Genomic DNA, 27,835 nt, shown 5'->3' with positions numbered 1-27,835 from the left:
GGACGCGGGTTAAGACGCCCAGTGGAAGTTTGAAAATTTGAGTTCCGAGAAACCAGAGAAACGGAACCGGAGCCCAGTCGAAAGATATCAGAGACATACGAACTCAAAATATTCATGACGTCATATGACCTTGAATGCTTCAAACTGATCGATTCAAAACCGTGGCCTCGGCAAATCATGAAGCTGTTGAAAATTGGCATTTTGTATGTTCAGAGTTTGACCTGATCTGGTGACCTTATACAAGGTTACTAAGCTGGAAGTGCGTCCTTTGCTGGTGAGGCTGGAGGACAAGGCACTCTGCCTGTCTTCGGAAGCACCTGCAGTCGTTTCCTTTACGGAGTCGGCCACACTGAGAATAAGTTAGTGTATTAATTATTAAAGTGAGAAACAGGTTCAATGGTATGCCACACATTTTCTGCCCAGTCAAAGGGACCGACTCTCCCTGATACCTGATACCTGATATTTGGGGATCATTGAAGGCACTAGGATTGCCCGGTGGATCCGTCGTAGAGAGCTCGGGTAGCGTCAACAGTCTTCACTATTGTGGAACGACGAAGGCATAGTTCGTCCAGTGCTTATCCAGCCGGTTCTTGAAAACATTGGTCGATGGCGAGCAGACGATTTCCTCTGGTAGAGCGTTCCAGTCCGACACAACCCGGGTGGCGAAGTGGTTGCGCCGGACGCGGCTGACCGCTGGCTTCTTGGCGACCTTCAGTCGGTGGCCGCGGGTGCGTGTACTCGGGGCGGGCGAGAAGAAGTCGTCCTTGTCCAGGCCGGAGCGTCCATGCATGATGTTGAACATTGTTATCATGTCTCCGCGTCGACGGCGGTACTGGAGGGAGGGAAGTTTCAGACTCTTCAGCCGTTCCTCGTAAGGCAGATGCCGAAGTCCAGGGACAAGGCGCGTAGCCCGTCGCTGAACCCGCTCCACCAGCCTCACGTCGGCCGCGTTGAACGGGCCCCAGACTTGGTTGCAGTACTCTAGGTGCGGGCGAACCATTGTCTTGTACAGCAGAGGAAGTGTCTTGGAGTCGATGTGGACGAAGCTATGCTTGATCAGGCCGAGGATTCTGTTGGCCTTACCAATGGCGGTCGCCGCCTGCTCCCTGAATTTAAGCAGTCTGTCCATCTGGACTCCCAAGTCTCTTTCCGTGTCGACAGTCTTCAATGCAGCGCCTTCGATCGTGTACTCCGTTCGCACGTTTTGGCTGCCCAGGTGAAGCACTGTGCACTTGGATGGGTTGAACGGCAGCTTCCACTTCCGAGACCAGGCCGCCAGGGCGTTCAAATCCTGCTGGAGCCTTTTGCGACCGATCTCGGTGCCCGCTCCGACGTACACCTTCGTATCATCAGCGAAGAGCTTGCATGCGCTCTCAACGCAGCCAGGTAGGTCGTTGACAAAAGCGATGAAGAGCACCGGTCCCAGAACTGTGCCCTGCGGGATACCGCTGCCGACTGCGGTCCAGTCCGAGAAGCTGCCGTTGACAGTGACCCTTTGCTTCCTCTCTGTCAGGAATGAGCTAAGCCACTCGAGGAGGGGTCCTCTAATGCCCATGTCGTGGAGCTTCTGCAGAAGACGCAGGTGAGGCACCGAATCGAAGGCGCGTCGGAAGTCCAAGTAGGCGACGTCAACCGGCTCGCCCTCCTCCATCAGCCAAGTCCACTCTTCGAGTGTGCTGAGAAGCTGCGTTGCGCAGGAGCGTCCCGGGCGGAAGCCATGCTGGCAGTCACTTAGCTGGCCTGTCTCTGTCATATGCTCGAACAGGGCGTCACGCACGAGCGACTCCAACACTTTTGCCTCCCACCTTCAAAAAACTTAATGACTTTTTTGCAACCGTAGTTCAGAAAGAGCAAACATGAATAGAATATCTATTAAATTTCAAAGAGGAATATACACCGGTTGTTGAGATATTAAACCTTTACTTTCCTTCATCATTGGGCCCTGGCCTCCGCTGTTCCAATTACGTCATTTTGAAGGAATAAGTTGGAATCTTAAAAGTGTGGCAGCTTGAGCGCAAGGCAATATATACCACCACTGCAACAATTGTCTTTTACCAAGGCTTTAGTATGAAATTCAAAAATCACTAAATCTGCGCTGACGCCATAAAGTCTTAAGCCTGAAACAGACTCTTTCCGCAGTCAGGAAATCGCATGCGAGAGCCTATTCAAATACATGGAAGCACGCTTGCGTCAATCGCACGCACCTCTCGCATGCGATTGATGCGAGAAGAATTATAATGTATTTCAATAGGCTCTCGCATGCGATTTTCTGAACTCGGAAAGAGTCTGTTTCAACCATAATGGGTCATTCAAATGCATTCGCCCAGTACCCTGGGTTACCCTAAAAGCCATTAGGTAATGGTTAACGATTCCAGTGGTATGGAAGAAAAGAACATGAAACGAGAAGAAATGAGGATAAAGGCTGAAACACGACTTCCGCAGTCAGGAAAATAGCATGCGAGAGCCTATTAAAAAAAAACATGAAATCACACCCGCATGAATCATGCGCACCTCTCGCATACGATTAATGCGAACAGAGGGGTGTTCACGGGCACCGCACACTGCTGCGTGCGGTGTGTGCGGTGCGTCCAGCAGGCGTGGGGGTAGGGGATGGGTAGGTGGTTCTGACGTCACGGCTGCGTGCGGTGGACGGTCCGCTGTGGCCAGTCCCGACCGGCCACAGCGATCGCTGTGTGCGGTGACGGAAGGCTGACGTAGGGAGGAAGTGGGCGGAGCTTCGAGGCTGTGTGCGGTCCGACCGCACACAGGGCCCGTGAACAGCCCTCAGGATTGCAATGTATTTGAATAGGCTCTCGCATGCGATTTCCTGAATGCGGAGTCTGTTTCAGCCTTAAAAATGAAAGAAGCAAATCTGAAATATTAAGCATACATGTACCTGGAGGAGTCGGTACTTGCATCCAAACACAAATGGCCATCAGTCGCCGTGCCGATAGCAGCGGCTGCTGCTGCACTCGGCCCCTTTCCACGATCAGCTGCAGCTTTCCTGAAACAATATTATGGAACTTAACCCGCGAGTTGCTGGGGGGGGGGGGGCGTTAAACGCCCCCACTTTTTTCGCCGGGCCATAGCATAAAAACGGCGCGCCGCAGGCGCGCCAAATTTTGGGTACCTGTAGGGAATTGATTGAAGTTTATTGTGACAAAGTTTCAAAAAAATCGGTCGGAAATTTTTTGAGATATCGAGGTTTTAGTGACGTCATGATTTCTGAGTTTTCGACCAAAAACGGCATATGTTCAAAAAATTATATAAAATCACAGAATAGACATACAGACATGCCGTAAACGCCATTAGACTGCCAATACCATGGTTAATCAAATGGCTATCTTCGATTATTGATTATCGTTCCGCATTTTCCATAATCTTGAACTGAATCTTGGCAATTTTTCGTGACTACTTCACGACCATGATACATGAATTTCTTAAATTGAACTTTTTGAGCCAAACACGTACACATATGATAAAATGAATGTCACCATCGTGTTCTACGCCCCAAATTACCTATAAAACATGTGTCACAGGCTGCGAATATCAGTTTTGATTTTCGGGGATATGTGCCTACCCGGTTGACCTGACCTTGACCCTGACCTATGCTTGATTGACCCATACATGGAGCTGACACTCTTGTAGGCCTTATAAGATGGATTGTGCGGCGTTTTGACAGAGTTTATGGCGAGAGGCGCCCATTGCGAAGTCCTGAAGTCCATGCTACTGAAAGCCCGATTTCAGGTGTTTGACCTGACCTTGACCCGACCTGTGACCTCAAAATTCAACTTTAAAGTACTCATCTGAATCGTCTCGTCGCGCTCTTTCGTTTGCCGCCTCGTGCGTTTCGCTGCGCCTATTGGTTCTCGAGTTATCGGCTGGGGGCGTTTAACGCCCCCCCCCCCCCCAGCAAACGGTGGGTGGCGAAATACCCCAGCAACTGCCGGGTTAAATGTCTTGTTCCATAATGGCGAAAATTCGTTTTCCCATACGCCGAGATATTCCTTTAGCACTATACTACCCGTGCGGGAAACATTGCACATGATCTTTCCTGCACTGCTTTCCGGCAGGGGTTGATGACTTACAGCCCTCGTGATTTTTTGATAAAAAGCTTAAAGAATGTGATTTAATTTAAATAATTAAATTGTGAGTTAATGAATGGATAGCAGTTAAGCGACGTATGGGAAAATCTTACTAAACACGCTGGGAAAGAATAATGGAAGCTTCGGCCTTAAAAAAAAAATCAGGCACTCGGCTACGCCTCGTGTCTACGATTTTTTGAAGACCTTGGTTTCCATTTTTCTTTCCCAGAGCCGTTCAGTAATATATTGCATGCTAAAGTGGGCTCAAACAGGACATATACCTATGTAATTTCTAGGCAGTGCCTGTGACTATGAAGATTGCCAAAGGGGATAGGCTGGAAAAACTAATGGTATTCTATTTCGTAATCTTATATTCACATGTGTCAGATAAAAAGCAGAGAACTTAGCATTGATCGCTGAAATAATAACAGTTAACAGTCACCATACGTCAAACACAGCACCTACGCAATAGGGTGGTCCGTTTTTGGAAAATTTTCGCTGAGACAGCTCGGCTGTTGCTCTTTAGATGTGTTTTTGGGCGCTGATCACGAATCTGGCATCAGAATTGCAATTTTCGAAAATTTTGAGACCGCACTGATCGATCAAAGATTTTCAAAATTACTGAATTTTCGACGTTCAGGCTAACCATTGCCAAATGCTGCATCTGTCGATGAAAATCGCGCAAAGGCATGATAGACAGAACCTTTGCAATCATCTTTAAACCAGTCGCAGTCGTCTTGTGTCAATGATACGATTAATAATTTCGTCGAATAATTATCCCCACACCCTGCTTCTGTTGGCGCTCCAGAGATGGCGCTGCTATCGGCTCCGCGCGGCCATCAGCTGCATTGTTTATTTATCGCCGCGACGGTTAGGCGGATTTTGCGGAATGTGTGAGTGTGTTGTAGTATTGAAATGCTTATTATGTTACATATTTTAGACCTAGGTATCCATATTTCAAACCTCGAATACAAATAGGGGAAGTGTTCCTAACCCCCATCCCTACCCCCGTCCAGGTAGTTTATCATCGCTGCACGCTACGTCTTTTGAGATAGAGATCTGAAATTTAGTCTAGCTGCTCATTTATCCTTTGTCGAGCATGACTTAAAATTTGAAGAATCTGTGACCTTTGGTTCTGGAGATATGACCTCGTTTTCAAGGTCATATCACGGCCGAAAACGCCGATTGGCCATGTTTCGCGCAAATTGAACCATGCTTGGCCAATTTGTAGTTGTTGTTTTGTAGTGGTTGTGGTTGTTTTGCCATGTGTACCATTTCGAGAATCAACCAGAGTATGCCTTGATTCAGCATGAAGGTCGAGGTCATTGTCAAGGTCAAGCTAGGTCACCGTAAATAGCCTGCATAGATGTGCCGCTTTCATGACTGCTGTAAGCCCCTCCAGCCCCCCCCCCCCCCCAAATCAACACCTCCTTTATTAACGTCTCCGCCTACCCGCGCACCCCCTAACTATCGTAATTCGTAACGTTACTTTTTAAAGGGATTATCAGGGTTTAAAAATTGAAAGGAATCGGCATAAATTTCCAATCAATGAACTCCCCAGACTCTGCCGATTCTAAAGATATGCATAAAATGTAAATCGGTACCAAAATTTGCGAGATATAGCCGTTTCAAAATTGACAAAATTGTACTTACTCACGCAAAACAAGTACTTGGGCGGCCAAGTTGGCCCATCGCTAAAATGTAAACAAAGAGCAGCCTTGGGAAATTTCGCCAAGGCCGCCGCACCGCACTGAAATCCACAAGACGGGCCTTGTCTGTTTTGTTTTTGTCTGTTGTTTTTAGGGCCTTGCAACAAGATTTCAGTGCTTGGCATTGGATTTGGATATTAACAAATTGAAGATTTACTTTTCAATAAGACAGCAAGAGTTATCAACATTGCCAAAGTTATTATTTGGGTGTGATTTGAATAGCTTGTTTGCTGATCATCAAAATATTGATGTTAATATCATTTAAATGTCAACAATTTTCAAGGTTAATTTTGAGTGTTTTATTTCAATAAATTGAAATGTAAGTGCATCAGGCACAAGAGCTAAGTTTGAATCTGATTATTTTGTCAAGAGTGGTGAATCTAATGTAACGTCTTGCGAGAAAGCTTACCTGAGTGACTGAAGAAAGCGCTACAGTTTTTCAAGATCTATGTTGATCTGTTTTTCGAACAACAGGTCGTACAACATGATGTTGTGACATGACCTCTGTGCCCTGTACGTCTCCCCTGCTAGTGCTGCTGCAGCAGAGCCCCGCCTTCAACTATAGTTTGTTATGGGTGGGCTCTCCGTGAACGTCTTGGTGCGTTTCAACATATTGTTGCTGTGAAAGGACTGTACATGAAAAAATATGTAACTTGTATGTTTTTTATTGCCCTGGTACCTACTTAATGTATATTTTTGTTGTTTATGAGTGATAAATGAATATATTTTGAGGAAAATTGAGGCATTTCAGTTTTAGTTTGTGGAACAGAACAGAAGAAGCTGTTGAGTGCAGATCATGCTTCATTTGAGAGAATCATCCTCAGTTATCTACATATAAGCATACTTTGTAAGCTCCTTGCATTTTGCCAGCTTCTACTTGCTAGTCAAAGTTGTAAGAAGGGTTAGGGAGAACAATTGGTACACATGCCACCATGTGCAATCACCAAACGAATGAACGTGAGGGCCAAGTCCTTCACACAGCATGGATACTTATTGGTACTGCACTAATGTATAATGTTCATTATGTTCATATTAGCAACTCACCCAGGCAGCCTGCCTTGTGGTATTTCTGAGTTTAAGATTTTGTAAGACTCACACTAATCAATAAGGTAAATTATATTGATATGTATGGATGAACAATGTGCAAAGGGGTCGCACGTGCCTGCTCAGTGCTCAGCCATGGATGCACGTTCCTTCTCAACAATGGGCGTGCTTGCAGACATCTCCATGGACGAGCAATGTGCAAGGGGGGGGGGGCGTGCCTCCGCGGCCGCCTGTTGGCTCAGCCGCTGCTGCTGCTTGGCGCCGCTGCTGAGCGCTGCCGGAGACGCCGCTCGCTGCCGGAGCTGCCGGAACAGTCACCGGAGCTGCCGCCCGCTGCCGGAGCTGCGGGAGCCGGGCCCGCCGCCCATCTGTCAGGACCGCCGACGGCAGCACGCCCGTCTGTCATGGTCTGTCAGTGCCGGCAGTGGACGCGCGCGGGTGCGGGCCGGGTACGGACGCGCGCGGGTGCGCGCCAGGTACGGGTGCGCGCCGGCTATGGACGCGCGCGCGCTTGCGTACCGACGATGGGCGCGCGCACGTGTATGCCGACCATGGCTGCCGCCCGCTGCCGGAGCTGCGGGAGCCGGGCCCGCCGCCCATCTGTCAGGACCGCCGACGGCAGCACGCCCGTCGGTCAGGGTCTGTCAGTGCCGGCTGTGGACGCGCGCGGGTGCGCGCCGGGTACGGACGCGGCGTTTTCGCCGGGTAAGGACGCGGCGCGCGCGCCGGCTATGGACGCGCGCGCGCTTGCGTGCCGACGATGGGCGCGCGCGCGCGTGCATGCCGGCCATGGCCGCGCTCGTGCGCCCCAGCCATGGACGCGCGCTAATGCGCGCCGGCGATTGGCACGCAAGTGCCTGCTCGGCAATGGATGAGCGACGACCGTGCCTTCTCGGAAATGAGTATACATGCAGACATCTTCATGGATGGACGCTTTCAATATGTTCAATGTGTTGAGACGGATCTGAGTAAATTGAAGAGAAACTAGGATAGTTTTAGTCCTGCTCAACTGGTTCTGCCAATAAGTACAAACACCACCTTGCTGCCAACTGCTTACCAAATACCGCATCTGTTGTACCCTTGCATGATGCATATGTACATACAGAAACAATTACAGTCTGTTGAAATCTGAAAACATGCACTGCTGAGCACTGTGGATGAATCTGTATGAACCGTGTGGCCCAGCGAAACCTTCTGCCCCAGGTTATAATTGACAGTGAATTAGGAATAAATCCTTGCGAAGAGAAAATAGATGATTGTGCCTTAGATGAGCATAATGAAGAAGCGTTCCTGAAGTTGAGTTAGTGGCTTTCCATCATCCATGCCAGATGGCCAAAACACACCATTTCAATACTGTCCCAAAAATATATTTCAAAACACTTTTTGCATGGCTATACACACCAGCTTACTCGGTCACCACACTCAAACCAAGGCCATATAAGGGTAGTAGTATAGCAGGCGTCACACTTGTTTTGTGTGACACCTGCTTTATGACTACCCATATAAGTAGACTCAAACACAGTCTACTGATACAAATGTCACTGGTCTCAAGTCTGTGCTCAATGCACCAGCTGTACACTACTCACAATACGTAAGGACTCAACGTCAGCCACCAATTTTCTACATCAAATTCACATTAGGTTTTCAAAGTAACAATGTATGTGCCACTTCTGTACTTTGTGCTACAAACACAGAATAAATGATATCAGTCAGCAATGCATTGCTCATTGTCAGCCAAAGTCTGCAAAGTCAGTCTGCAGGCTTTGCAAGTAAGTGCAAAGTCTGCGGAGATCAGTTGCTTTACACACCACCAATATCATGCTGCAATGTGCTCAAAACATGCCCATACACCAACAACAAAGCACAACCATGAAGCACCACTGATAACACTTAACCTCAAAGCACACAACATGATAATTTATTTATTTTGAGTACCTACAGAAACAGAATGTCTCAAGGCCACTCGTGCTCACTCCGAAATCTGCCAGTCGCTCAGCCTTGAACATTGACATTATTTCATCTAAAATCAATTTTCTTCACTTGATCAAAGTTGATCTGCGTCATACATCTTACAACGGATGTCTCGAATTATTGGTAACGTTCAGCGCTTAGCATTAACATTACAAATGATAGGTAACTTTGATTCAACGTTCCATCCAAGCTTCTTCATTGCTGGAGCTATATCACTTTCAAGTTTAATTACTTGAACTAAGACATTCTTGAATTACACTCGGGATGAGCTTAGTTTGAAAGCACACAACACAATTTTGTAATTATTTTGATAACCCACAGGATATCTAGAAGCTACACGCACTGGCTACAAAGCCCACAAGTCAAAGTCTTGAACATTCAAATATGAATAGGAACAGCTTTGTTTCGCACAGATTTCGCACATGGCGGGATGGCGCCATTCCGTGTCCAACTCATACCAGTTGGTGACATACCAGGGAAATAAGCTAAAATTAGAGCGCTCTATTTATTGCTCCTGCCCCATGTTGAAGAGATACCCCTAAAAGCGTGATCTTTTATCGGCCCTTACGCAGCAAGGCAGTAATTCTCAGACCGGTGGATGGTATCAATAGAAAGAGAATGCGTCAAAGATTAACATGAATTAATTAAAATAACATTAAAATGTTAATTAAGCGTGGAAATTAGTCCCAAACATAAGCTAATTATTGCGCCTACCTCGGCGACGGCGCTCCCCGCAGTCAGCGGAGAAGCTAAAATAAAAGCCACCATCCTCCTCCGTAAGTCAATTTTAGAGCGGCCGAGTGGGCCGATGCGGGGCCACCAAACTGAGGTGAGACGTGGCTAGCAATTGCAAACTGCCATAGAAATCAATATCTTAAGACGTACAATATGGGATGATTACTCTGAAGCTGGAGTGAAAGCATGAGTAGATTGCAAGAAACGAAATGCATAGATTGGTTGAATTATGTACAATAGGCACAGCTCAGATGAAGCCATTTCTTTGATGTTGACATTTGACATAACCCTTCCTCTCCTCACCTATGACTTAAGTACCTACGTTGGCAGTTACCGGCATAGTTTTTTTAGCACGAGTGTAATTCGCCATCGGACCGCAATGCATGTTGCTAGGCTGCTGCAATTACAACGAACATACAAATACTGCCTTCATTTGTAGACGTTTGTTTTTTAGGCGGTCTTTGACGTACAAGGGGGCATACCTGTCGACAACTCGAGTTTCTACGAATTTCAAAAACTCCCAGAATTTCAATTCCTTATGCACTGTTGTAGGTACAGCTATGTTCACAAGTTTTCGTTTCCTCCTGCTCTAAAAAGGATGATATTTGTCGATTTCGTGCGTCGCTGATAGAAGGGTGCGTTTAATAATTAGGCCCAACGCTCTCTGCATCCGCGAGTACCTTGAAAAGGGAACAACAGTTTCCATTTATTACACTATGGGACAAGTGACAAAATGACCACTGCAACACGCATGAAACGGAGCTCATATTCCTAAAAATGTCTACAATCACTTCTTTTCTGACACTATAGCAAATACCATCTCAAGTTAGGTGGTTGACAGTCAATGGAGATCTGGGGAGACTGAGTGATGCCAATTCACCGCTTAACTGATAATGAGGGCCGAGGGAAGAGAAACATGCAACATGCACAACTGACAACTTGACAAGTGACAAAACACTACCACTATTGCGCAGTGCACAACAAATTACAGCAGCCAGCCCAAAAAATGCTTTTGGTGGCTAATTGCAAAACAAGTCACTAATAAATGTCTTAGTTGCAGCTGAACACTGCACAATGATCACACTGTTCACACATTGAGTGAGATGCCACAGGTGGCTTGAATCACACTTTGGTACAACTGCAAATCTGAAGTGCTGTCATGAGGTTCATGCCTCCATGATCACAGCACTTTGGTTGTGGTTGGCATAACACTTGTAGTCTGCAGAGTTCCACATGAACTGCAGACACCTCATCTGGTGGTCTTCATGTTGCTCAACTTCTTCAGGAGGCAAATGTCGACAACCCAGCGGAAGCATGGTCCTGCAGAAAAGAAAGGTAATGCATAAGGTACAAACATTATCTGCTGAAACAGCCCCTTCTGTTTGCTGTTATTAAACTTTTAACATAACAACATATATTCCATGTATATTACATTTGTTGAAGTAAAATACTGCCGGCTATTTCAAAACCAGAAAATGAAATTATATTGTGGCATAATTCACATGCTCAGCTATCAGTATCAAATAATAAATTAATTTAAAATTTGGCATATTCTATATAACACATTCATAGAATATTCTACATCACGTCACAAGGACTCACAATCTTTCTGTTGGGTGTTTGATTGACGCATTAAATAAGTTTGTCTTAGGTTTTATTATTGCAAAAAATTCATATTGCATTATTGTATCAAAATACTGCCAGCAATAACAAAACAAGAACATGAAATGTCAATGAGCAAGACGCCTTTCCTAAAAATGGATTACTTTGAAAAGAATTTTAGTTTCTTTTAAGGAAAAGGAGAAATGATTATCAGGTAATTATCAAAACCACTCAACCAGCAAGTGGCTGGGTGGTTTCACAGCAAACATCAAGCCAAAACATATGCTTACATTTATCTAACAATTGAGCCATTTGACTACACAAGGATATGTGAGCAAAATAAGAATCCAATTATCCAATGTTGACTTCCTTGCAAAGTTTATGCCTTATTTTATGAAAATGTGTCACTAGAATATGATACTTATCATCGAATATTATTTAATTTACGATTTATTTCGATCGGAACGCACATGGAGTTCCGCGCCATTTTCGTCGACGATAAATATGATCGTGTTTCATGAAGAGATAAGGGGTTTCAATGGTCTTTCAAAGCAATAATTTGATGCAAAAATTTGTAGGAAATAATATAAAGCTGGTTCAAATGGCCATCAACCATTTAAAACACCGAAAATACTCACAACTCCGTCCCGACGACCACGCAGCACCGCGCACGCCACACTACTGGCACAATGCCAAAACTGCTGTCACAGCAGAAATGTTTTTTTTTTCTCGATTGCAATTGTGGAATTATTTATTAAACAGAAGATGCTCTTTCCGAAAAACCGACTGATTTCATACACAGATGCATGGAAAATAAAAAATTCCGGTAAGTTTATTTGTATTGTTTTGTCGATTTTGACATGCTCCTAGTTTGCAGCCATATTTCGATATGTTCTACAGGGAGTTCAGAATTATTTCAGGACCAATCTTTTCCTCATTCATTTTCCCGTCGATCATGAAATTTTTAGAGCGGAACAATTAGTTTCCAGGCGGTCCGAGCGGTTTTCGTGAGAAGGGTGCAAAAATCGGCGTCATTTTTAGAGCCTCGACACCAGCTCAACACAGGACCCTATGGGAGACGGTGAAGTAGCGGGAGCAATAAATAGAGCGCTCTAATTTTTGCTTATTTCCCTGGTGTGTCACCGACTGATACAGCCTCAGAAATTACAACAACACACTCAACTTACGGAATATCCGTCAAACAAATCTTATTTACGACGACGCGAGCCAATAGACGCGTTTACATAGGGTTTGTTGCAAACTTATATCTCCGTCCGTGATATTGCAAAAGATGCCAATGGTGCTTAACAATTTACAAAATGATCCCCTCTAAATATTTGAAGACCACTGCAACGAAATTATCGCCAAATTAACGAGCTAGAGCCTCGTCAAATATGCTATGTAAACCGGGTTAATGCTAACAACGCTTGCCAGTTGCGCTAGAGATATTGGAGTGGAGACGTCAGAGAAAAAAAGTCATTAGATTTCTCCCATTTCCCCACGTAACGTTGAACGGCCGTTGCGGCCTTATCTGGTATGCGACGGCCTTATCTGGCATAAAAAATGTCTCTAGAAGTCTCTAGCTAGTGTTAAGCCTATGGACTTATAGGGAAATGTATCCGAGTACTTGGTACTGCCTCCTCCAGGTACTGGCTGGCAGACGGATCAACTTTGGAGGCCCACCATTTGGAAATTAGGCAATTTTGAGACGAATGACTTCGGATTGGGGCCTCAGCCACCTTCTTCTACACGTTTCACTGAGTAACTCCGAAATTTCGGAAAAAACCCTGATAATACCTTTAATGGCGGCCGATACCTACTACCAACCTCCGGATCGAAGGTAATGTCTGACGGTAGCTCACGCGCTGAGACTAAAAAAGCATCACAGCCGCCAGCGCTGGCAGACATTCCGATCCGAGTCGACCCGAGTGAGATTCTGAGAGTCTGCTGACACTGCCATGGATGCCATAGTACCTATTTTGGTCAAATAGTGAATGTTATTGCTTGGATTATCGTCCACTCTATAAATACCTCACTAGCGAATACTTCGACAGATATATTGACAGACAAAACATATTGGGTTGCACCAATTTAAACGCAGGATACACTGAAGCTTTGACATTTCCATTTAAGTTTCCACTTGCTATCTCTTAAATCGTAAAAAGTACATTCAATTCAAAACATTTACGTGAAGGTTCCTTGTGAATGGGGGGGGGGAAGCATAGGATGTATCACGTTACCAATTTATTACCCGCGTTTATATATGTAATGTGCCACGAACGAACGGAAAGGAACAATCATTGGCATGCATTCATTCATTCATACTCATTTGTTCATTGTCTGTTACAACCTGGGTAGGAGATGGTCCCAGAGGAAGGTCCGGCAAGACTGTCGGCGGTAGCAGAGCTGCCGGTCGTGGTCACAAAAGCCATCGGAGAACTTGTAGAATCCACTCTTGTGTTTCTTTTAGCTTCTTGAGCCGTTCGCTTAGATCTCCTCCTCCAAAGTGATGTAGTGTCCCGATCAAGACCGCCGATTCGCAGCCGTCGTGCGCCTCGCTGATCGGCCAAAAATGCCCTGTCAGCCTCTAGCTCTGGTGCGCGCGCACGGTTGCTGATGTCAAACAGTGTGCTCATAGAGACTGTGGTGCCACCATATTTTTCCCATCGCTTCCTTTTTCTCTCTTTTGTCATCCACAACTTTCTCACATCTTTCAATACACTCTGATCAGATCGCGTAGGCAGTGAAGCCTTGTGCCACAAAGCCAGTGTCTCATTGGTCACTTTCTTCAAACATGGTTCAATTGGCGCCTTTCGCTCATCAGTTACAGACCGCTCTTCCATCATTTCAATGCGCACCATCAGCAGTCTTCCAATTACATCACCATTCGTTGGAAGCTGCTCTTCCGGCAAACGTTTTGGCTTTATTCCAAACTGACGGTGCGGCTCGTTCATTTTTCGTCGATAGAATTGTCCTTCCATCACTTGGCATAAATGACTCACTCAAGTAACTCAGGTTAAGATAGATACTAGATAGGTACTTGAACTATTAGCTGCCTGTAAACAATACAATGGAACAGTGAGGATTGAATATTTTGTGTAATAAAACATTTTCCCAGGCATATACCTTTGTAAAAAGTTAAAAACTCCACTTGCCAATATCGAATGCAAGGCCTGTCGGAAAACGGGTAAACATCTATAAAGGAAGGAAGTTTGGTATACCGGGTGGCCCAGAAAAAACGTTCCGAACTTTGGAGGCCTATATACCAAATACGAGTACAAATAACGAGCCAAAATTTTCGTCAAGTTTGCGTCATTTCTTTGCGCATTGGTATGCCAAATTATAACACTGTACCATCATTTTCAAGCTGGCAATCTTGAGTTGAATTAAGCAAGACGTTTTTGCTTTTTTTGCCGATGTCAAACGATAGTGATGATTGGGTTAGACGTCCCATGTTATAAAAAAGAATAAAAAATAGAGCACGTGAATGAAACCAACACGTATGTTCTTATTTTGAATATTTTTGTCTCACTTATGTGCCAAATATCAAAATACTGAGCCAAAATGGTGCTCATGGATGTCATTCGTTTTAACACCAAATCATGTTTCGAGCAGGAGTGGCACGGTGCATGGATTACTGCTGATTACCCTCCTTTCAGTAGATCAAACAGTAAATCGACCGGATAAGGAAAACAAACTAAAGCAGACTGGTTCCTGTGCCAGAAGACCACAGAATAGCTTATGAAAAACAACATTGCCAGCAGATGACAAAAACAAAACTGGTTGAAAAGCTACCTTTTCCCAGGAATGTCAGCCAGGAAAGCATTTGAGCCACAAGATGGTTAGAAAACTGGAAACTTCCTCCGATGCCGCTGGCACAGAGCCATCGTGGTTGCCTGAGGGAATGTGTCATCCTGAGACCCGAACCATCAATGAGACTAGCTGCCAGTAGAAGTCATGGCTCTAGGCCGCGGTGCCGCGGGGTGAAAGTGACCCGTTCACTCACATTTTTTTTTAGTAAACATCGGAGCAAAAAAGTATTTTTTACATGGCATGCTTGAAACACGAACCGTTTAAAGAGTTATTTACCGAACAGCATGAAAATCACACCATTTACTGAAAATGTGTGCCGCATTGACTATTCGAAGTTTCAATGTTGTATCTTTATCGCTTTCTGAGATATATTGATTTAAAGTTGGGAACGTTTTTTTCTGGGCCACCCGGTATATGCGACTTAGATGTGAATGCTATTCACTTTTAAAACCACTCATGACCTTAAAATGCGACAAATAAGAACCGCTTTAACTACTTACCACACCACAGCTCATTATCGCAGCACCAGCTGTGCCGTCACGCCGATAAATAAACAATACAGCTGATGGCCGCGCGGAGCCGATAGCAGCGCCATCTCTGGAGCGCCAACAGAAGCTCGGGTGTGGAGATAATGATGGGACGAATTTTTTAGGCGTGTCATTGACACAAGACGACTGCGACTGGTGTAAAGATGACTGAAAAGGTTTTGTCTATCATGCCTTAGCGCAATTTTCATCGACAGATGCAGCATTTGGCAATGGTTAGCCTGAACGTCGAAAATTCAGTAATTTTGAAAATCTTTGATCGATCAGTGCGGTCTCGAAATTTTCGAAAATTGCAATTCTGATGCCAGATTCGTGATCAGCGCCCAAAAACACATCTAAAGAGCAACAGCCGAGCTGTCTCAGCGAAAATTTTCCAAAAACGGACCACCCTACTACGCAATATCGAAAAAAGCAGCCAAATTATCATTCTCAAAAATGTTGTTATCGTCCATTATAGAAGCATAGTTAACACATATTGCCGATGCTTTGCTGTTAATGTGTACTTACGTTGGGGTAGATCCGACAGGGACGAGAGGAATCACTCCACCATCGGCCAGAGGAGTTCCGTAGCGGAGCAGAACCGTATCATCCGTCGCGAAGTTAGCCGCCGAGAATGGTGGCGGAGAAGACCGTGGCGTAGAGCATCTCTCCAGCCGGATGAGCCTTGCCTTCCCTGCATTCGGAATGTCTGCTTCCTCGTCTACTACGGCATAGTCATCAAAGTCACTCATGTACCACTCTAGGATGTAATCGCCGTTCACTTGGAACGCTGTTTTTGAAGCTTGCAGTGCATCACGTTTTTTGTCGACTTTGATGAGTTTGTTGAACACCTTGTCATCTTGACGTAAAGAAATCAGATACCTGAACGGCTTCGTTGTTGTCTCTGTCTTCGGTGTTGCCTTCGTTGTTGTCATCTGAAACAATACAAATACGCATTACACATGCGTAACAGCGCAACACAGGCGTAACGCAGTTGCTTCTCCACTGAACACATCTTAAAAACAGTATTTAAAAATCAAATCATCGAAGTAAAAGTTTTTGCTTGATGATGATTATTTCGAGGGTTAAGGGCCACCAGAATGCGGTGGTAATCGGCCCCAATAGTAGTGGAGAGTGGGGCAAAGCGGCCACCCATCGTTTACCCTACACAGCTGGCGTCAGTTCCAATTTATGGTTTCCAATTATACCTCTCTTCGCGGTCGTTCGAATGAGCCAGACCGTGGTTTCAGGCCCATCGCCATTGTTCTGTGAAACACGGAAAAACATTTCTTGCCAGGTTACAAACTATGTTTACAATTTTTAAATGTTATGTTATTCCATAACCGTTTGGAATTTTTATAAGCGTTCCTGTCCATGCATCGCGTGGTTATCGTACATGTCTCCTACCAATTTTAATGCTTTTTACCCTACTTACAGCTGAGCTGGAATATTTTTGCCTCCTAACGCTTGCCTCGGACGGTATGCGCGGGGCAAAGTGGCCAGCCCTCAGTTGGCCACAAGTTGTCTCCATCTGGATAAAAAACATTATTCATATTCAAATGTGTCGCCATGCATTCATCTTGGCCACTTTTCGGTTAAAAGAGTTACCAAATAATGCAATTAAATGTTTTCCATGAAAATCTTTTCTTTGTTAACCTACAGGTGAGAGGATAACAAAGTAAAAATCTATCCTCGCTTAAACCTTATCACCATCATATACCCTAGACGTACATGAGGCAACTATTCTGTTTCTCATATCGGCACTTGAGAAGTCAACGGGGGCCGCTTTGCCCCAGGCATGGGACAAACTGTGGCTAATATGCTTAGGTTTAAGTTTTGTCAATATCTCCCATATGTGAACGCCTTTGGAAATGAAACGCAGTTGGAATAACAGGCAATTTAATAGGGATCACATTGGCATAGAAAGAATCCTTCCAAGTTTCAAAATCAAGCGTCGGCATCGTAAGAAGCGTTCGGGTGGCCGCTTTGCCCCACTCTCCCCTACATGTATGCCTTTACTGCATTCCTGACAGGTTGCGTGACTGAAGGTATCACTCAAGAAATCCTGAAGTTGAATTGCACACGAACTGCAGACTGCAGACGGTCAAGGTCAGCTAACCTGCCTGAGGGGATGATGCAGGAATACAAGGAGGTTCTCAGCAACGTAATATTTAGGATATTCAAAATACAACAAGTTATATAGGATAGACGGAAGGTATCAAAACTTTTGCCACACTGTATAAAATGGGCAGACCACGAAAATGGCCCATAGTCAATATAATGTAATAAAAAAGCACACTATAGGTACCACGGAGTCTTTCAAATGCTGATAGTTTCAAAAATTTGTCTCAATCACTCTCGCCGTGACGGTACCAAACATTTTTCAGGTGAAGTTCCTTGATCTGACTCGGTGGCCTGACTCTGGGCCGAAAGTTGTAGAGTATACGCCAATGATGACCGGATAGTCTGACAAGTTTGGCGGCTACGCGCCGATTTTCTTTTCGCTATTTACAAAACCAGGTGGGAACACGCCCCACCCCCGCCCACCGCGGGTTTATGCGTGAGTTGTGCGACTGCTCCTCGATTTCCTAGTGCAGTGGGTGTCACAAATCCGAAGGGGTGGCAACAAACATCTACCCCATGATTCATCTCAAGCCATTTCGGAGGAAGTGGGTGTATGACAAAGGTTTCGGACAGTGGGACGACCATGCAAACAAATTATGTATGCATGTATACTGTATAGCCACATGGGCACTATTTCAAAATAAATGAAATTCGACATCGATTTTTCACTGTCACATCCAGCATAACAGGATAGTATGTAGTACGATGAGAAGCAGAACAGGATAGATTCGTACCTTAAAGGAAAAGGGCCACCTTTAACATGGGGATTGAAACTGAGATAGCCATCTTGTAGCCCGTGTCCGAAAACCTGACTGTCTACCTCCTTACGGCCGAGTTCGGCCTCCATTCGTAGTTATCGGCAATTTTAAAAGAAAATACGCCAGGAATGCGTCCTTATCCCAGGAATGCGTTCTTATCCGACAATACAGCCACCCGCGGCGAGGCTTTGGTTTTTTACCAATCAGCTCCAACCAGCTCAGCTTTAACCAATCAGCTTATCTGACACAATCCGACGAGTCTGTCTTCTGAACCCTGATTGGCTTGAGTGTGACGTCATCGCTATGCCATCATACAGTAGGTGCCGTAGAGAGTATCAACATAGTACCAATATGTTAAATAGTTTTAAATACTTTTTCGCGAATTGTGCACTTCTGGCACCAGTTTTAAAAAGAAAATGAAAAATAATAATGTCAAAATGAAAAGCAACGATATCTTCATATTTCACGAAGGTGGCCCTTTTCCTTTAACTTTACGTCTGGGCGAGTCCTCAGGTTGAGAGCATTCCACAGCTCCTCAGGTGGTGTCGAGGTACTGCATAGGAAGCACCCTGCACATGGTATGAACCCATGGGCTGGGTGTCTGCAGCAGCTGCACTCGTTCAAAGCTTTCTTCAGGCATCATCCAGAAAGCCCCAATGTCAGCATCGAACAGACATTTCTGAGACTGCACGACCAGAGATCGTCCGTCTGGGAAGTCGCCGATCCCAATCACTTGTTTGAACCCAGAGTGTGTGTGAACAACGTCTCCTGAGTTGTACTCAATGCCATTCATTTCCGCACGGCGGAAAAATGCCGCTTCCCTCACCAAGCCACGGACAGCCTCAGACAAAGCGCCTCGGAATAGCGGAGGTCGTGACTCGTGATCCGCGTCTCGATCCACATGCTGCTTGACCTGATGCCTAGCTGCCATGCTCTTCGGCAAATTCTTCCGATTTTTTGAGGTGGCCACGGACTGCTTCAGGACCTGATGTTTTGCCTCAAATCGCATACTCCATAGCCGCCTAAGTGGGCCGTGCCTCAGTGTTTGCTGTCCGTAGTGGAGCATGTAGTGGAACTTCGGGCTGAGGCGGAAAGACGGAAACAGTATCCGCAGATCGGACAGGAACTCCTCAACTCGTTTTTCAAGCACGGTTGCTTCCGCTTGAGATATTGTGAATGACATGGCCAGCAGAACTACCTTGATCAGCTTCGAGACCAGATGGATACTTGGGTTGGTAGACAGAACAGCCATGGGAATGCCCGCAAGTAGAAGAATGAGAGGAAATAGCCGAATAAGGCACCACATTTCGCTAGCCTTGCCCTTCACAATGACGCTAGCACCATATCGGCGAAGAATTCCTGGGTGATTCACATCCAGTCTGGCGTACGGAAACGTCCGGATACTTTTGTTCAGGTCCTCCAAAGTGACGATGTTTTCATCGATCAGCTTATTTGTCACCAAGCCTATGGTCGACGGAACCACTCCTTCCAACAAGTCGTGCATGACATCCGGAGGCAGCGACGTCATACAGTGGAATTCTGCCAGACCGTTGAACGGGCACGAACGCTTGATGCCAAACGCCAAACACATGCTTTCTTCGTAATTCAGTTCCTCCAGCAACTTGATTTTGGCATCGTACTCGGCACGCGTCCTGAGTTCGAAGTCTGCAACAGCAGTCTTCTGCTGAATTTCCTCCTTCGTCCCCAAGCAATGCCTGCACATCATGGCACCTCCGTGGAAGGAGGTGGAGAATCCGGCAATGGAATGTACCCCCAGGTTGTCACCCAGCACAGCAGCTAGCCTGACGGGGATTTTGACGCCAGAATCCAAACACAGACCTTGTGCTTCCAATTCCGTGAGCTCTGTCATGAGCGGTTCAAGCAGACGTGCCCAAGAATGTTTCCGCAGAAGTTTCTCATAAAATATCATGAGCAAGATAATGTTGTCCACCTGAGTACCATCTTTAAGATTGTTCACAGCGCAGTAGATTGCACCGACCTTGGAGTCCTTTGCTTTGCTAGACAGCGGGTTTCCGACCTGAAAGTCGTCGTAGTATATCGAGAGGTGCAAGGTGTTTTTGGTCGATGTTTGGTGCATGCTACCATCCCAAATGCCATGCAAGTCATGCATCTGATGGGCGTCATCGCCGCGTGCTTCTCGGCCAGACGCCCTGTCATTCGGAACTGACAGAAGACAGGCTTCATCGGGACAAAGTCGCTTTAGCTGCGGGGTGAGCGGGACGCAAGGCGGGACGTATTCGTATGTTTCCATCTTGCCATCAGCATCCGCACAGAGAGTAATTGTCTGGGGAGAAGGTATGCTACATTTCTGAAGGACATGTTTGTCTAGGTGAGGACTTTGGAGAGCTTCACTTAGTGTGCGCAGAGAACGGGGTTCTTTTCCTTCTTGCCCTGGTACTTGAGGAAGCTCACTGTGTTCCAAAATGGCCTTTTTGGTGAACGAATCCATATACTCCAGTATGCCTCGACAGGTTTTCTCAGTGACATTTTTTGAACGCAGCTTCAGCACGAATGAGGCTACTGACTCAGGCGGGCGAGGCGGTTCGGAGTGACAATGCGTTGGGCCAGACGGCCCGGCAGCGTTGATTGGGGCAGTATTCTTCTCCGATTGCTCAGCAGCGGCCACACTCTCCTCTGACTGATCTGTCGACGTCGCTGGGACAGTATCAGTATCACCACCCATTTCATCAGACTCCTGCACCTCAGGTTTACCGGCTCTATGTCTCAAAACGTGCAAGCGCCAATACTTCACCGATGTCATTGGTACCATGTTGCAGTACGGACAACCTATTCTGAATGTTGGAGCAGCTTCGTGTCTACGGACGTGCTGACAGAAACGAGTCAAATCAAAATTTTTGAAAGGACACAGGGCATTTCAGCTCTTGCTGTTGCTGATAAATCCTCTGAGGAAGCAAAACACGAGGACACAGTTGGTGGTGAGGTTGGAACGGACTCTTTCCGCAGTAGGGAAATTACATGCGAATTTTTTTAGGTGTCCTCAGGGTTTTTCTCAAAATTTCGGATTTACTCAGTGAAACGTGTAGAAGAGGTGGCTGAGGCCCCAATCCAAAGTTATTCGTCTCAAAGTTGCCTCTTTTTTAAAGGGTGTGCCTCCAAAGTTTTCGCGGCTGCCAGCCGCTGGAAACTTGGATATATTTTTGGTGCATCTCTATTGTCCATCGGATTGATACAGGAGGATATTTTCTAGAAATTCCAGGGGAAAATATACGCGCCCATATGGGCGTTTATTTTTCCTCAGAAATATGGAGTTCTAAAAAGATCTCACGACTTGTTACTGCATTTCTCCATAACAAGTGCGTTTAGAATTGATCTGTACTTGAACTGTCGATATTCAAATAAATTTTGCCTTTGGTGAACTCAAGTGACCATAAAAAATGACTTTGTATTTGATCCCAATTGGGATGTTTGAAACATTGCAATGTTTGAATGGAGTATTAACCCTATTAGTGGCAGGCTCCTGGCTACCCCTATTAGTGGCAGGGGGGCTGTTTACGACCCTGATATCTCGAGATCTAACGGGCCTATTTTCAAAATTCAAACGGCATTCGATTTCGCTCAACGTGATCTACATGTCTAAAAAATAAAAATTAAAAATGTCAATAGGGGGGTAGAGGGGGGTAAAAACGGGCAAATTGCAGATACATTATCACGGCCAGGTTTCTGAACCAATCTTAGAGGGACTATCCCACCTTTAACATGGGGTTTGAGTTGAGATAGCCAAGTTTGCGGCGAGGTTCAGAAACCACTATCTAGGTTGCAACCCCCGCGGCCTCTTGGTGTTGAAGAAATTCGTTCCCTTCATTTGAAAATGGGCCTTGCGCAAGGCCCTATCTTCAACATGGAGCGACCGTTAGTGTGACGTCACCTCGTTTAGTCATTCTGATTTAAATGGGTTTGTTCGTTGAAAAATCGCTTAAAACTTGGTCTGAACTTTGTTGTGGTGCCTACAGAGTAAAAAGAATCAGCTTTATGACAATAATGTGGCCTGGGGAAGGAGGTAATTTTGGGCTGTGACGTCACATATTTGAAAGTTTGTGTTTGGAATATGGGAAGCCTAAGATGTTTATTGAAAAATTAATGCCAGAAGCGTGTTCCTGGTCATCCAATCTATAAAGTCGGGCACAATTTAACTGGTTTTAACAACATTTTAGAGAGTGGGATAGTTCCTTTAACGCAACTTTTGCCGATCCTTTAACGCAACTTTTGCCGATCGAGAATGAACCAGGAATTCACATGGATCCTAAAAATATGCATTTTCAAAAATCATAGGCGGATACAGATCATTGAGATTGGGGGTACACAAAAAGTATGGTAAATAAGGTTTTTGTTGGTACTGTTTCTAAAAAGGGTGGCAATGGTCTTGTTATGTTACAATTTTCTTATGAGAGAACGACTACAATTGTATTGGTCATGCATAGGCGGTGTCAGGGCACGTATGTTGGGAGGTAAAACATAACCCCCCTTTTTGGACGCCTGGATCCGCCTATTATAGCAAAAACGTGTCAAAAGAGGATGCACAATAACTTTGTATATGTTATCACATGATACCTTTCATTCACTGTTCGTAAAACTGGTGCATACAGTTATAATACATCAGCATCGTGATCTTCGCCCAAATGACTCGCTTCACGAATAGGACCCCCCCCAATTCCCAGTGCTCTGGAGCCGCCCCTGGTAAAGTTATGAACTTGAAATTTTCAGGGAAGGTGCCCAATTTAGTTTTAGGAAAAGTCAGAAAATTTCTGCATCGTAGCTTCAGCGGTTTCGGAGATATTCCCGAAAAACCTGAGGGGTGGATGAAAACAACCCCCCCCCCCCGCCACTAATAGGGTTAACGAAGCAACAATTCGCGCTAAACGTGGGTGGCTCAAGAGTGGTGGCTGCCTTAGACTGCAGACTGTCGCCGCAGGAGCAACTACTGAATAGTGCTCGATCTGAAGGTAAGCGCTCTTCCGGCTGCGCTCCTTTATACTTTGGCGGCTTGTGCATTTAGTTTTTATTACATTGCCACTATGCTGATCTAGGTATCTGATTCAGATCGCATAACATTAATACCTATGAAAAAGTGGAAGTGCATAACATCTATGTATCTTTCCAAACGCGGCCCTCCCCCCCCCCCCCCCCCACCTTTTTCACTGTACAGGGTGTCCGGAAATTATTTGCCCCTTGTTCATTCGGCTATAATCCCACCGTGCGCTTTAGGAACTGTTGAAAATTTGCTTAGACCGTGCCTCAGGCTATCCACAGCTGTCCGTTAGTCACATGACCTAACTCGGTCACCTGACCTTGACACTGGTGAGGCGCCAGGGGCCAGTGTTTGGCAGGCATCACTCGCACCTGGACGTGGTGTCAATCAACTATGGCGAAAGAAACTCTAAGACAAAGCGTCACCGCACTGAAGTTATGGTGAAGACTGGAATGGAGTAGGAAGTCAAATCGAATCATCTGTCCTAAACCCAATCGAAACCCTATGGGGAATCAGGAAGGAGGAGCTCAGCAAGATTGGCCCAGCTCCCACAGAAAACGGACTTTATATGAACCTGTGAAAGGTGTTGCTGAACATCAGCGCAGATACTTTGGACATCTTGATCTATGGAATACCAAAGCGGATGAGGGAATGGGTAGGACGGGGCAGGGGATAAATCGGTAAATAAAGCATGACCCAGGGGCTCTTTGTTTTTAATTATGGTGGCGAGCTGACGGAGGGACAAATAATTTCTGGACACCCTGTACCTGCATGGCAAGCCTTACACTCATTCATCATATTTGACAAATATGTTTCTTGCTAGAAACACATTGCAGCGATTCACCAAGCAATATGCGCATTTTACATCTGCACTGCATTTACACTGCAAACGTTTCAAGAAATGTTAATTTAGAAACAATTTCAAAAATATCGATGGCATGGTTAGAAATGTCAAATGACGTTAAAGGAAGGGTGCCACCTTTTGGACACAACGCAGTTTTTACAAGATTAGCCTCACATGAACCTAAAAACCGGCTTCACTTACCGATGCTCGAGACGGTCAGCATTGAATCCGCACGTGAAGTTATCATTTGCGAGTTTTGCTGCCAGCATTCGGGCAGGCAAAAATCTTCAGCACTATTTCCTCGTCGTGTTAAGGGTATTTTATAAAACATGAAATCAGCAAAGGTATGTATAAAAGTTATACTTTTGAAGCATGTTTTATCATTTTGAAAGGGTATATTTTTTCTTTATGGTATACACTTCAGTTTTAAAATTTTAATTGGGAAGTTTTTCTAGTAAGTTGCATGAAGGGTGAAGGGTTCCATAGATCTCTTAAGCATTGTAAATGAAAAACCTTTACTCGACTTATTTGATGTTCTTATTTGATGATGAAATATGGCCAACAGTTACCTACTTGGTTACCTACAACTTAGTTCAAATCATGTTATCTTCTTCCTTTTTTATTTGTTCATCTTTTTGTCTCAGTTGCGCCATCAATGCAAATGGCAGAATGATATGTTGCCATGACAACAGGATATGCCAGCCGTCCTAGCTGCCACATCAAACGACCTTGAGTTGTAGTGGTGATATAAACAACGATCTTTTTTTTGGCCAATGTATTAAATGCAATGTTTCGGTTTTTTGTATATTGTGGACGCGCTAACCACGTCTAAAAATTCAAATAAGTAAAATAGATTCATAGAACAAAAATTTCGGAAGGTGGCACCCTTCCTTTAAAAAGAACGAACAACAAAATGCACCAGAAAAATGGCCAAATGGGACAGGCCCAAAAATGTAATGTCATATTAACAAAATTTCATCTCCTGTCACTCATCTTACCGGTTCATCCATCTTGTCTTGCCTCGGCCCGACGCCAGCCAAGCTGAAAAGAAGAACAAGAAAGTCTCAGATCCAATACTGTCAAGAAAATGCAAGGCAAACTAACATAATCATGATTCATGATGTACCAGTTCGTTCAATAAGCGAGGTAAAATCACATGTATTACAGTCCACCTAGGTATGCTGTAATGGCATAAAACTAACAGCAAATGTTCAGTAAGCTTTCGTCTACAAAGTCGCTATCAGCATTAGTTGGCAGGTCTTGTCAGCCAGCCTCCCCAGCCTTCGAAAGTCACACCTACTTCCGATCACCGTTCGGGCGCACGCGCTTGTCCAGCAATTCACCCAGCGCTGAAAGCTTGCTGGAAAAACTCCTTATTTATATTCTTATACTCTTATCTACTATTTTATTGATTTCATCAATAAAAATATTCCCAAGCAAAACGTGACCCAGTAAAAAAAAAATAAAAATCAAGCAGGACAGTGATTCAAACACCTAAAAACGGTTGCAAACTTTAGTCCAGTGGTCGGCAGGTCCTCCGGGGTCGTGCCCCCTTTTTTGGCGCCAGGCAGGGCCATTACCCCCACCTACCAGACCCCATTGGTGATACAACCAAGGTTACTGAAATTCCATACTTTTCCGTGACTCTTTGGGTACCATATCTGCGAGAAACCACAGGCCCCCTCCCCTGCGGTTTCTCGCAGATATCTCAAAAACATTGGCACGGAGCGACACCATTTTGGAACATTTTATCATACATCGTTTCTGCACATGTTGTGAATATTTCAGACCAGAGTCACTCAAGGTCAGGTCACCAGATCACGTCAAGTGACCTCACCTCAGTAAAGACTGCAACGCCTGCTTTAGCTGCATGGAGTGACAGATCTCTTTCAAACTTTCAGGAATTGATAAAGGCAACAACATGTACAAAATTTGTATCTCGGAGATTTGATGTCGGTGACCAAAGTTCAGGTCAATTTCACGCCCTCTCCCATTATCAATGGGAGAGCGCGCAAAGTCAATGGTAGAAAATTGAAAGGCGCCTCTTTTGGACCAGTGTCATTCCTAACACTGTGACACTCTTATTTACAAGTAAACATGACCGCTGAACCGGAAAATTGCACCCGTAACCCCACTGTATGTCCCTGAGGTCATTTCAGGTCATGAATGGTATCTAACAGCTATTCGCTAATAACTTTTGATAAAGGCATCCCAGAGCGATGAAAATGCCTTAGATGTGTTCAGCTCGACGATACGGATCGACTGATGTGCAACAAAACCTTCGATGCTTCTCGACGGGAGGATCACGATGCTGATAAAAGTGAGCTCTTGCAAGTTTTGAGCGAAAAGTTTTAAGAAAAACTATCAGCAAGCAACGTACATTTTGGCAGTTTTTGTCTCCTGCAGGCTAAACCATCTTCGGCTGAATCTGAGGGCAGGCATCAGAAAAAACGTTAAGAGAGCTATCGAATGCGTTTTTCCGCAGCGCTGTAGCTCTATCCTTTCCTGAGCTATAGGCCAGTTTGTCGAAAATTGTCAAAGGTTGACCTGGAAATTGGCGAAATTTTACGTTCGATGAACTCTGGTGACCTGACCTTTGATTTGACCTAAAAGGTGACCATAGTTTTTTCATCATTTCTTACGCTCTTTCGATCGCCGACTACGGCGTTTCGCTAGTGACCCAGGACCCAAGTTAATAGGGGGTGTTCAACCTCCATCTCCAGCAGGGCGTGGAAATCCAGGAGCCCTGCAGCGGGGGCGCGGGTTAACCCCCATACGTATAGGGGTAGCGGGTATTTTTCGAGAATAGATCACGTTAAAAGGGTCGGATCACGAAAAAAACTGTACCATCGAGCCGATCATTTTTATCTGTCCTGAAAATGGCATGAATGACCGTTGATTTGTGAGATCTTTCTTGAGATCATGGCAGGCCACAAAATCTCACTTCAAGAAGTTACAGCAGGACCCGATTAACTCGGCAGTTGTTATTGACCTATGGAAGGTCACCCAATGACAAACGACCTTTAAATTGGGTAGCAGCGGCTGCTTATCTTCACGGGCAACACGCTAAATTTTTCTGCAAAGCTCCAGCTCAGAGACCGAGATGCTCAGGTCAGGGTGCAATGGACGACTCTTCTCCCTTGCGTTAGTGACTGTGAAAACGCCAATAGACGAGCGCCGGCTAGTACATGGCAGTTACTTTCCACGACTGTACGGAATGGTGAGCAGCTACATGAAATTTGGCATGCGCCAGCTAATCAGTTCATGCTTTGTGCGTTTGACCTCGACTAATCTTTGAATCCTGGGTTGCGATGTTTGTCCCATCAAGGGAGCCATTAATTCTTAAAAAAAGATGAGGCTTTCTCAGAGGCCCTCAATCCTCATTACCCCCCGCCGAAGGGCGCCATTACCCCCAAAGGGGGCATGCCCCACCATTTGCCGACCCCTGCTTTAGTCCAAACTTTTAAGAATGGAAGGATGCAAAAGGGCAGGACCCCCGCTAAACGAAGCTTGTTGCGTTGACCCTGCCTTCTACCCTCCGATCGCGCAATGCCGGTTCTATGGCAGAATTTGGAATCCAAACTGAAACGTCCGCACATACCAATGCACGGCCGGTTT

At 45.3% G+C, this 27,835-nt stretch overlaps 1 protein-coding gene across 1 annotated transcript; it reads right to left on the bottom strand.

The window, feature by feature from the left end:
• Positions 1–249: 249 nt before the first annotated feature.
• On the bottom strand, positions 250–25,258 carry LOC122372134 (the record flags this gene model as incomplete). The annotated part of the gene is made up of 4 exons (XM_043349016.1): positions 25,216–25,258; positions 16,012–16,418; positions 2,897–3,004; positions 250–349 (listed from the first exon to the last, which is right to left on the bottom strand). Coding segments are annotated over exons 1-4 (627 nt in total), but the record flags the coding sequence as incomplete, so codon positions are not given.
• Between the last annotated feature and the right edge of the window lie 2,577 nt (positions 25,259–27,835).

The sequence above is a fragment of the Amphibalanus amphitrite genome, unplaced genomic scaffold, assembly GCF_019059575.1.
Source record: "Amphibalanus amphitrite isolate SeventyFive unplaced genomic scaffold, NRLGWU_Aamphi_draft 001320F_arrow, whole genome shotgun sequence".
Taxonomy (NCBI): Eukaryota; Metazoa; Arthropoda; class Thecostraca; order Balanomorpha; family Balanidae; genus Amphibalanus; species Amphibalanus amphitrite.
This window is presented reverse-complemented; position numbering and strand designations above follow the sequence as displayed.